Below are 12684 nucleotides of genomic sequence, written 5' to 3'. Positions count from 1 at the left end.
GCTATGGGGAGACTGGATACATCGGAGTTGTTTTCTTTACAGCGGAGAAGGTTGGGAGGGACAGGGACTCCTCGCAGAGGTCTATAAGATAAGGAGGGGCATGGACAGGGTGGATAGGAACCAGCCGTTTCCCTTAGTTGAAGGGTCAAGAACAAGGGGCCATCATTTGAAAGTGTAAGAGATTTCCAGGGGCTTTGAGGAAATTTTTTTTTTTACCCAAAGTGTGGTGAGAGTCTAGGAGGGTAGTTCAGACAAGAAACCTCATGACCTTTAAAAAGTTCTTGGATGACCTCTGAGTGGCCATGCAAAGTGCACAGCCCTTTGGAACCTGGTCAGGGGAACTACCCTGTGAAGCCTGTGGTACAGTGTACCCACTTCTCCCCTTCCCTGCTGAACTGAGCCAGTGGGGGAGGAACTTGCAGTGCCTTGGAAGAAGATGTCGAATCAAACCATGACGATGGTAACTGAGACAGAGAGACCGGGGTGAGGGAGTGAGACACAGAGACAGAGAGACACAGAGCTAGGTTTGGGAGTAAATCATTGTGGGGAGTGGGGGTGGGGGGGGTGCGGCAGTGAAGAGGTAAGTGGCAAACCAGGTGTGATGGGAGTGACTCACAGGGGTGAACATAAATTGAGAAGGGTCCAGATGCACGAGAGTCAGGCCTCTTCCAAACCCCGTTCCCATACCCCAGGATTGTTAGAATAACCCCCAGCGTAAACCTCCCAAACAGAGTCTGACATGTGTTCAGTTACTGTGCCAAAATGGCGCTGTCCACTTGTTCAAGACGCCGTGCGAGTATCTCAGTGACCAGGGACCTGCTGGCATCATTGCGAATCTTCGCAGTGGAATCAACAACATTGGCAGCTCCTGGAAAGTAAAGGGAGCAGGATTCAGGATCAGTTCCATCTAGTTAATATCCAACAAACTTGGTCTTGAGGTGACTAACACAGACACAGTCACCTAAAGGACAAATAGAAGTCACCTCTGGTGCATCAGTGGTAGCCAGATGTGAGCTGCATGTGTATAGCGCAGGTCGGGGTAGGGGGCGACACGGAGTTCAGAACCCCTTCCATTCCCATGACAGAGACAAAGAAAGAGATAGACACAGTTCCTGACCCTGGGATCTCCGAAGCTCACACCGAGTGCAAAATGCTAAATCCCTTCCACTACCACTTCCCATCACAGCCCAGTAAGTCTCACCCAACTAATTTCAAATTAATCAGGTAAAGCTTCCGCAGACCTGGCCCCATGCATTTTGACACTGACTAATGTCAGCAGGAGCTATGGGGGTGGGGGTGGGGGAGTGTGCTGCCACTATCTCAGACACACACATATATTCCAGGCCTGAGCAGTTCTCTACAGCAAGAGACCCAAACGAATCATCATCTCCCTTTGTCAGACAGCAATGAGGCTAACTACAGATCTCCCTTTGTGCCCTGGATGAGGACAGCTAATGCAGCAGGGACTGGAACCAGGATGACTCAGTGACTCAGTACCAGCAAATGCAGTTCATACACTCTCCTCAATTGTCGGAGGAACCTCTTATTCACAATGTAGCTGTGGACACATTAACCCCAGTTTTGGGATGTTCCCCTCTTACCGACTGCCACCTCCTGTCCATCCACTTCTTCCGCTCTTTCCACAGGATACCGCAGGTTTGTCACCAACCCAGTGTTCTCCTGTTTGTAATATTCTATCAAGTCCGGCATCTTCTCAAAATTCTTGGGCTTGACCCCTGCACAGGCCTAGAAACAAACAGATAGCATTTACTATAAGCCACCTTTGGATCTCTCACCCCCAACACTATGGTTTTCCACACATTGTTCCTCCTGTGAGCTGCAGTGTCTTCTATTCTCTTCACTCATTCGTACAACTGTCTTCACCTTTCTGCAGTTTGCCTTTCATCTGAATGGAGCTGCTTACACTCAAGTATCGATCTGGAAATATTGGACATGTGCAATCGCAAGCAGAGAATCTTCACCCACACACACACACACACACACACACACACACACACATCCTGAGAACAACCAAACAAATCAAATCACAAACACTAGCTATGGTATCTCTTATTCACAACGTCAACTAGACATGTAGCCTTTCACATATACACACGCAGCCATTAAACACACACATCTGAAGGCAAGTTAATTCCTTACGGCTTGCTCTTCTCTGGTTCTAGTATTCCTGAATATGTGGGCTACGATTGGCAATGAAATCCCACGGGTGGTATCATGAGGACAACCCATGAAATGCTCTAGCTGCTAATCTATTCTATCAAGGTCAACAGAGCTGAATAATGTGTGGAAAGTACAACAGCTGGCCCATGCTGTATCACCAATTTAATGTTATCTCTCAAGGTGACTCCTCCATCAGTGTGAATTACTAATGGTCATTTCTCCATGATTGCTTCTCTAAAAGACCCCTAAGGTCTTTCTGTCTCAGTTCTGATTAATTTCTTGTTATGGTCAGATACGGATTTGTTCACATTCACCAGGTCTGTAAAACTGGGGGTGTCTTTTTGACCCAGTGCTCTTGCTAATGAAACAGTGGTGTAAAGAGTGTGCTTGTTGGATATTGTACTATCCAATCTCAGCCTCTAATCAGATGCCTTACTCACTGTACTCACAAGAGTCAAGAGTGTGCTGCTGGGAAAGTACAGCAGGTCAGGCAGCATCTAGGGAGCAGGAGAATCAACGTTTTGGGCAGAAGATCTTCATCAGGAAAGATGACCTGATGAAGGGCTTATGCCCAAAATGTCGATTCTCCTGCTCCCTGGATGCTGCCTGACCTGCTGTACTTTCCCAGCAACATACTCTCAACTCTGATCTCTAGTATCTGCAGTCCTCACTTTGTCCTAGTACTCACCAGAGGCAAATCAATCAAATGTTCAAGATGTGGCACGTGATTTCAACAAACACCAAAAGCAGATGCCAAATGATTTTTCCAAGATATTGTACCATTTGACAATTCCTTTAAATCTATGCCAATTTTATTGATTTACAATTTTAATTAGATGATGATATTGACAAGTTATCACTTATCATTATTTATCTCAGCTTTACAGCAATGTGGCCTCAGTTGATTCCTGATGCATTCAATTAAACCCTTATTGATCTTTCAGGATCCTGAACTTTAGAACTAGTTCTTTGAATGAACTGTGACTTTAAAAATTTTCCCATGATCAATTTCTTGAAAATATCCCCATAACTAATCATGTCCTCCAAGTCCGTAATTCACTTACACGCTGATCAGTGGGTTCTCCCATTTCCCTGTGGGGCTGAACTATTCATACATGCAAACATTCATAAATCATCCGAGGCTGCTGTTTGATAGAGTCTGGTCATCTTCTAAAACAATGGATCGTTGGGAGTTCATTCACACCAACTTTACTGGGGGTATTTTTAATTTCTGTGACTTAGTCAACTCTTGTAGAGGTAGTGGAGATCGCCACGTCCCTGAGAAAGTGTTTTCACTTACAGAGAGAGAGATTGTTGGGCAAAACTGTGGGGAGCCCAGGGAACTGAATGAAAGCCTCTTTAGTTTACTTCAGATTCTATATTTATCTTGTTCTTCCACGCATTCGGTTTGGAAGATATTAGATCAATCTTCCACTGTACTTTGACCTAGCTTTAACAACCAAACAAAACTCACTAAACACGCAGAAATTACACAACACATATATGTTTACAACAATTAAGCCAAGACCTTGAGTAACAGAATATAACAAATAGTTCACAACTGTTACGTTAAACTATAGTTAAATTTGAGTTTTGCTCAGTCATTCTTTTACTTCAACACTTCTGGAAGTCCGTGTTTTTAAAGTCCGTTCTCAGCATATGGACAGGGTCAATTTTTATTGAATACCCCTGGGTTATCCTGAGAAGCTAGCCAGGCCACAGCAGATCGGTAAGTATCACCCAAGTCAGGAGTATGAGCCAGGAATCATATATAAGTCAGTCCAAATAAAAACTTCAACTCTCCTTCACGAGTGAACCACTTAGTTTTAAACAAGAATTTGACAGCCTCACAGTTATTTTATCTTCCCACTGAGGCAATGGGGTCCTGTTTCTAGGACAGGCTCAGTGCACATTAGTTGGTCTGATGACTAGACTTCATCTGAAGCCACCATCAGCCGGAACAAAACGGACATCTGCCAAACTATTGCAACTTCTATATCTGTCTGTGCTGCATCATTGCAGAGTGTACAACATGCATAGAGCTTAGTTCCAATTACTTGGGTCATCATGGAGCTCATCTCTGCGTACTCATACTTAATTTCTCCAAAATTGCTAAATCTCACATCCCAGGGTGTTGTGCAACTTATCCCTGGTCAAGATCAGTCTTCGTTTGAGACAGGAGTAGCAGCCATGCCATTAAGAGAAAAAGTCATCGGGTCATGTTGCAATCTTGGTATTTGAGCATCTATTTGGCTGCCCTCTAGCCCTCCATTGTTGAGCCATCAGACTACTTCTCTGAAATCCAGTGTTAGATGGAGAGGAATTTCCCCAAACTGGCAGAATCCTGAAGCCACTGTCTTTGGCCTCTGCCCCAAATTCTGTTGGGTCCACATGGAGACCAGTCCGTCCCCATGCTCACTATTTGAGATTGAACTATATTACTCCTAAGCTTGGCGTCAAATCTGGCCTTGAGCTGAGCTTCCAAACTCACATCTACTCTAAGATCCCCTAATTCCACTTCCTACCATTGTGTCTCTCTGTCAGAGAGTGTCAGCTGAAAACTTAAATCTGTACTTTCCTTATCTTCAGATTTGACTTATGCTAGCAGCCAGTCTCCCTCTTTCCACGTTCTGCAAACTCAATGTCACGCCCAAATATCTGCTGCCTGTTGTTCTAACTTACAAAAAATTCCATTCAGCTCTGCTCGCTGACTTTAAATCCAATTCTAGCACACCTAAACTTAAAAGAAACCTCATCCTCATTTTCAAATACTTCCAATCCTTGCCAATCTGAACCTTGGTCATCTCTACAGCCTTATCACTTTCAGATATGTGCACTCCTCAACAGCTAAGGCTGCTCAGTGAAATGGCAAGACTGCAGAGCTAGAATTCCAGATGTTAAACACAAAGATAAAGCCATCCACCTTGGTGGAAGCAAGGTCAAAAGCCTGGAACTGTAGCCAGGAGAGATCTACACGGCCGCAACTTCCCAACCTAGGAATGGTGTGGGCCACAGAGAAAAAGTTTGGAATTGAAAGGTGTAATGTCCAGTGAGGATCTTCAATGTGGTGATCAAAAAGTCCAATTTTCCAACCAGATGTTGGGAAGGGAGAACAGACACATTTGCTAGTGAGCAGCAAGAGGCCTCTTTACATGGATTGTCACTTATTATCACCCTCATTACCAACCAAACTCACCTCCTTAGTATCCAGCTTCCCATTCTGCCAGCCACTGAAGAAGAAACAACCGTCTTGGCTCATTCGGCCCCATTAGAATGAGGCAAAGGGAGTCACTGAGTGAGATGGCAGTGTGTGATACAGCTCTTAGTGCTGGTGCAGCTGGGTGGGTAAAGTGGCAAATGTCCTGGATGCATTTGGCAGTACAGAGTGCATGCAGGGTTAGTGGTGTGGAGATCTGAGGTGGTTGAGACAAAGGGTTGGAAAATGCTGTGTGCGATAGAGAGTGGTGGAGCACGAGCCTCATTGGGAGGCTCCTTGGTGCAGTAGCAGGGATAGAGTGAGTGCGAGGGCATTGGAGAGCAAGTGGTGGCACTTACCCTGGAAGAGCAGAGGTCATTGACTTTGTGTATGGCACGGCTGGGCACAGCTCCATATAGCTGATACCACACTGACCCTGAGTAGCAACTACACAGCAGGCTAAAAGGTCTGGTTTCATGACCTCCTCCTCATCGACCAGGACCTCCAAATTCCCATCACAAAGCATGGTGCGAATTTCCTCTTGTCAGCCATGCCACGGCACTAGAGCTTCAAACCATGCAGGGGAGACTGACACCACTTGATCGGACACACAACAAACACTGCACCAACACCAGGTACCAGCCCTCATGAGTATTCCTGCTATTGGCAAGTGGGAGAATGGGGCTCGTGTCAGATCAGAAAGGCACACTCCTTTTTATATGGTTAACAGGGCAAGCTTCGGACAATAGCATTAGAAACTTCACTAAACCTTGCAGAGAGAAATCCAAGAATCTCAATGAAAATGAGATTAAGCTGATTTCTGGTAGGGGCCAAGATTAGAGTGATGCTGGAAAAGCACAGCAGATCAGGCAGCATCCAAGGAGCAGGAAAATCGACATTTCGGGTAGGAGCCCTTCATCAGGAATATCATCCTGATGAAGGGCTCCTGCCCGAAATGTCGATTTTCCTGCTCCTCAGATGCTGCCTGACTTGCTGTGCTTTTCCAGCATCACTCGAATCTTGACTCTAATCTCCAGCATCTGCAGTCCTCACTTTTGCCTGATTTCTGGTGGGATTCAGCCTGGTGTTTCATAGGCCTGAAGAACAGGCAAACAAACACTGAGATGGGGAGGGTCTTATTGTAGGACCACAAGGAAATATGCAATAATTGTATCCAGCAAGGCAAAGGAAAGAGCTGTCTAAGGCAACAGCAGATTTGGCCAAGGAGGCTTTTAAACAGAAATTGAACAAATCGTTCCAACCAGAATATAATGGAAGGAGGGCAGGGCAACCACATCCATGCCATGCATGCAAAGAGACTGATAAGAAGGTCTAATCAGAATAAAAGAGTTTTGCTAATGCCTGAGAACAATTATTTGCATAGTGAGTAACTTATTTAAGTGATGATGTATGTAAATTTATGTTTTTATATAAGAGCACAGATGTTTGAATGGAATTTGTACTAATGAGCTTCCTGGTTTGATCTCATTTTGTGTTTTCTGCCACACTGCAAGCACCCATCTTACAACCAGTTCAATATGGACAGTACAAATAAGACTGCTGTCCTGGGATTTAGTAACAAAGCTAAGATGGTGCCCTGTGCACTACTGTGGGAGTGCTGCATTGGCACATCTCTCAGATGAGATATGTCCATTCAGGTTCCGTGAAGAGCAAGGAAGCTTTCCTAAGTCTGGTCAATAATTCTCTCAAACGTCATCATGGAAGCCAATTATTTGCTTATTCTTATTTTCAGGACAATGTTGCATTAAGATTGGAAGCTGAATGACACAGTATAAATTCAATATTGTTCTTTCTTGCTCGGACGTAATTATCAAAGACCAAATACTTTAAACTTCCTCCGTACACAGGCTTTCATGACTTGCCCAATAGCACTTTCAGGAGATGTCACTTTCAACCAAAAAGACCTGAGAATCACTCAAGGAAGAAGGTAGAAGTAGTTAGTGCTGATTCATTTAAATGACATTCCTCAGAGTCTAACATTTTGGGATAAAGTATTGAATTGATTTGAGAAATGATATGTGTGAAGGTTCGTGTTTTGTGAACGAACAGGTAATTTTGGACTCAAGGGCTCCCAGAGTTTTCTACCTCTGGAGTGATCCTCATTCACATTGCATCTGTCTCTACAGTGGACTAACTGATAGAGTTTGATTGCTATGGTCAGTCAACAATCTCCTTAAATTCTATTATAACCATGGGTTACATCAATCCGTTAGAAGGAGGAAATGTACTGTGATCTTCTTTTGTTTACATTCCTTGACTCCAACATAGAAATATCTCTCGCTGCCTTCAACAAAATTCCAGCTTTCCTTCGATTCCAAAGTACATCTACCTCAAACGGCTAAAATCCAATTTTCCAGGTGAATCATCTTCCATTGTGCTGCTATACACCTTCAAGTCTGATGGTTTCCACCAAGTCAAATTTCACAATAAGCACAATGGGATAACGTCTTTAATCAGCTGACACTAGCCTGGCACAACAAAACCATCAACACTTCATGTGGGAGTACCTTCACACAAGGAAATGTTTTTATTTAGATGCTTTTCAACATTCAATATGCCAGGTATTCATCCAAATTATATAGAAAACCAAATGAGTATGTCCTCTGGCTGCTGGTTGTAAAGATTTTCCCTGAAAAGGAGTCTGTATCAAGTTTCTCGTCCACAAAAGCATTTAATAGGGCACTGCACCACTTAAGCATCACAATGGCTGACGTGGGGGTTTGAAAAAAGTCACAGTGGTGCCATAGGGAGCATTCTCCTGCAACTTGCCTGAATGATGTTATTGTGTAGATAGAGCTTTATTCGCTATGTGACCTCTGTTGTACCTGCCCTGCTGATCAGGCTATATTGAAAAGTGTAGCCAGTGAACACACTTCTGTCCAGCAACGACCATTGTGCCTTGATACGCCCAATGAAAAGAAAATGTTTTGCATCTGAATTTTTTGTATCAAGTTGTTGAATAATTGTACAGTTTGATGATCAATCAATTCCCACAGTATATTTAGCAGCACACAGAACACACCACAGAGAGACACACCAATCATCACAATCCACCTACTCACAGAACCAGAGTCACAATGCACAGAATCCAACACTAAAACTCACAGTGGATCCTACCTACATACAGATTAAAGGCCTACCAACACATAGGGACCAGATTTATTCATACACCAAACCCCGTTTCTACAACTCAATGATGTGGGACTTACGAATATAAACTCCTCTACATAGAGTCATAGAGATGTATAGCATGAAAACAGACCCTTCGGTCCAACTCGTCCATGCCAACCAGATATCCCAACCCAATCTAGTCCCACCTGCCAGCACCCGGCCCATATCCCTCCAAACCCTTCCTATTCATATACTCATCCAAATGCCTCTTAAATGTTGCAATTAAACCAGTCTCCACCACTTCCTCTGGCAGCCCATTCCATACACGTACCACCCTCTGTGTGAAAAAGTTGCCCCTTAGGTCTGTTTTATATCTTGCCCCTCTCACCCTAAACCTATACCCTCTAGTTCTGGACTCCACAAACCCAGGGAAAAGACTTTGCCTATTTATCCTATCCATGCCCCTCAATTTTGTAAACCTCTATAAGGTCACTCCTCAGCCTCCGACGCTCCAGGGAAAACAGCCCCAGCCTGTTCAGCCTCTCCCTATAGCTCAAATTCTCCAACCCTGGCAACATCCTTGTAAATCTTTTCTGAACCCTTTCAAACCACACCTCAGTTCCCAGTTTGATGCAACTTCCTTCTCTCAAGGTGGAAGTAATCACCATTGCTGGGACTTCCTGGGATTCCGCACTGGGACCATATAGAAAGTGAAGCCATGCAGCCGGTCAAACATTGCCTGCCAGGAGGTGCCTTCACCTTGCACGTGGCAGGAGGGTACTGAAAAGAAACACTTCTCAAATATACATTTGTCAATATAACACTACTTCTTAAGAACCAAGCTACACGTCACCTATCCTGAGCCACATCCCACCTTAGAGCTTGTCTAAGGGACTGCTATTCCTCTCCTAATACTCCACTGTGTCCTACAGCTTAGCCATGCCAAGCAATCTGCTGCACTGTCCCCACATCAAAACCAAACTGATTGTGACCATTGACATAATCCCCATCCCGCAGTACCCCCTAGTCCTTCAACACACTGTCGTCACCTCTCATATGTTGCATTTCCACTGTTCACAATTATTATCGCCCCCGCATCCCAGCACATCGCACAGTCCCCAGAAGTGACTCCCATAACAGTGAGCCCTGATGATCTACCCCTTTAACCTTCACTGAGCTGACCCCAAGAATTGTCCATGGTTCACCCCCAACTGACTGGCGTGGACAGACAGCTCTGACTGTTAACCAACCAGACCCCTGACTGAAATCTATGTTGCATCCCAGCTGATTGACCAGGGCACCCCGCACTGGCTGCAGGAATAATTGTGGCCTACAACCTAGACTGTGGTGATATAGACCCCTTAATCCCTGGCTATCCCAACTATCTAATTATTTTCAAGCACCTGAACTGATACAGGATGTGTTTGACTGTGCTGAGACCTGTTAACTGAAGACTGTCGTCCTTGTCTTGATGGAGGACTAGTCCCCTTAGATTTTGTATTTGTTTCAACCAAGTGGCCATGTCTCAATGTGTTTGCTGTGTCTATTATTGACACATGACATGGGTGTGACATTGACGTAGCATAATGCCACACAAACATGTCCAGGCCCTTGACGGGTCACTGCTGACAATGCTGACAAGCATCCTGGCTTTGTAACTACACTGAACAGCATGGCAAAACAGATGTTGTCAGAAAGGGAGGGTTTGAGTTATACTGAGAGGCTGGATAGGCCAGGACCTTTTCCACTGGAGTATAGGTCGTTGAGGGGTGACCTTATAAAAGGTTTATAAAATCATGAGAGGTATAGAGAAGGTGAACAGCAGGTTGTCTTTTTCAGAGGGTGGGAGATTGGAACACAAGGGGGCATTTATTAAAGTGAGTAACAAAAGATTTTTAAAAAAGATATGAGAGGCAATTTAAAAAAAATACAGAGTGTGGTTCATATGTGAAATGAACTTCCAGGGGAAGTGGTGGATGCAGGTACAGTTACAATGTTTAAAAGACATTTAGATAAGTACATCAATAAGAAAATGTTTGGAGGGAAATGGACTAAATGCAGGTCAGTGGGACTAATCTAGTTTGTGATAATGGTTGGACTGAGGATCTGTTTCCTTGCTGTGTGACTCTAAGTGTTGTGAGACTTCAAGCTTTGGCTGAGGAAACAACGCATGATAAAAGGCAAGGGAGAGATGCTGTGAGTATCCAAGTAGACACAAAGTGAGCGAGTACTACGAGTGCAAGCAAGGAGCTCCGAGATGCGCCCTGGTCAAATCTGAGAGATAATGCCTGTCCATGTGAAAAGCATTACAATGACAAGTGCCAGGTTGCTCTGAAGTGCAGCGTTAAGAGATGTAGCAGGAGGGGTTTGAAGAGGTTGTTCTGTGCCTGATGCCAGTGATTTATGGGTGGAGTATGCTGGCAGTCATTGCACATGGAGTGTGTCCTGATGTGGTGACTACTGTCCAAGATGGGTGCCCAGAGGAGCAAGCACATGATCATAAATTCAGAACATGTAGACTCTGGTACCAGGCTAGGCTGAGACCAGAGGCCAAACTAAGGTCACAGACAATGATTAAAATGTGTTCCTGGAGGGTTCAGAACATGACATGCCCCCATGCTGCAGTCAGTCAATACATCCATCCTTGTAATGCACTGCGTTCCTACACCAACTGGAAAGCAAGAAATCACATTACCCAATTGGATGATGCTTAGCTTTTCTAAAGTGCAACATTTAAATTTTAAAAAAAAAATCAATCTCCCTTAAACATCCCGGTGATGTTTTTCTAGGGTGGCACAGGAGATTGTTCAGGTGCAGATAGGATCTTCAACTCCTAGAGGGTCCAGACCAAATCTTAGAGGGTCAGCACGATTTCCAAGCAAACACTGACACCGCAGTCTACAATCAAATTAATACACATGACCAAGGCTTACCTTAAGCAAGATACAAACTGCTTCTTTAAACCATACAGTGTAAATTGAAATAAAGAGTTACTGTCTGAACTACAAACATTTCTCGACAGTAAAGAAATCTTCCTCCTCCTCCTATCTGCCTCTGCCACATACACACATCTCTCCTTGCCCCAGCATTCTAAATCTCTCTCATGCCCCAAGAAGAAAAACCCATAGCTCGAATTGCAACAGGATGTGTCCCACCACAGAAAGCACAGACAGGCTTTCAGTGAAGTGCACTTTGGGCTAAAGTGAGAAACAGCCACCCTCGGACAACGGAACTATTGAGTGGGATGAACAGCCGTAGGGCACAGACGGGTGTGTGTCTCTCTCAGTGGGGAGAACATGGGTGAACTTGAATAAAAGGAACCAAACATTTTAGCTAAAATTTTCATCAAGCAGGGAGGAGTATCAGCCCAAGGAGGGCAGCAACAGAGGACTGAATTGTTCCATTCCGGCAGAAACAGTGGGCGTTATTTCCCATCAATTTTGAACAGTGGTCAAAGGAACAATGTTCAGTTCAGAAACAAGCCTCAACACTAGCATCAGGGGCATGTGAATGCCAACTGTGAATGAACTGCAGCTTTGGGCAGACAACAGGGCCTGGATATTAAAAACGTCAGAACAGTTGAAGACTGAAGGTGGGAAGGAATTTCAGATTATTGAAATCCTGGTGAAGAAGCCACTTAGAATAGGAGGGGGTGCAATCAGTTTTAAGGCTGCTGTTCAGCATCAAGCAGGGTCTTAAATCAGCCAACCCAAACGTTTCCACAGTCAACAGAGGCCCTTTTAACTGAAAGAGTCACTGGAATGCTGGCCTAAAGCATTTTCCAACAGCAGGGTCAATCTCTTACGAAATAATTGTGTTTCGTTCCTCATGCAGTCAGATGGGGCTCAGTGAATTAGTAGTAGAATCAGAAACCCATAGATTCAAATCAGATAGACTGGAACACTTAATCACTTCCAATACTGAAGGAGTGCTCTGTCTTTTGAGTGAGATGTCCCATGAAAGCCCACACCAACATTAGAGAGCCTGCAGCGCTTGTCAAAGATCAGCAAGTCAGATCTTCCTGACCAATATTTATCACTGAACCAATAACCCTATCAGCAAACAGATGATCTAATTACGATCTTGAAGCTTTGCTGTACACCATTTGACCACTGTTTCCCTAATAACAACACTTCGAAATGACTTCTTCAGCTAGAAAATGGTTGGGACAATTA

The 12684-nt window shown here is 44.4% G+C and overlaps 1 protein-coding gene across 1 annotated transcript in view; it reads right to left on the bottom strand.

Moving 5' to 3' along the window:
- The window catches only part of inpp5d (inositol polyphosphate-5-phosphatase D), a 112108-nt gene that overhangs the window by 71452 nt on the left and 27972 nt on the right, over positions 1-12684 (bottom strand). Inside the window, exons 3-4 of the mRNA XM_072572947.1 lie at positions 1602-1746; positions 754-868 (exon numbers count right to left, since the gene is read on the bottom strand). Coding sequence (XP_072429048.1) covers positions 754-868; positions 1602-1746 — 260 coding nt within the window. The remainder of the gene's footprint in view (positions 1-753; positions 869-1601; positions 1747-12684) is intronic.

The sequence above is a fragment of the Chiloscyllium punctatum genome, chromosome 6, assembly GCF_047496795.1.
Source record: "Chiloscyllium punctatum isolate Juve2018m chromosome 6, sChiPun1.3, whole genome shotgun sequence".
In the NCBI taxonomy this organism is placed as follows: domain Eukaryota; kingdom Metazoa; phylum Chordata; class Chondrichthyes; order Orectolobiformes; family Hemiscylliidae; genus Chiloscyllium; species Chiloscyllium punctatum.
The sequence above is the reverse complement of the archived record's forward strand: the minus strand, read 5'-3'. Positions and strand labels throughout refer to the sequence as shown.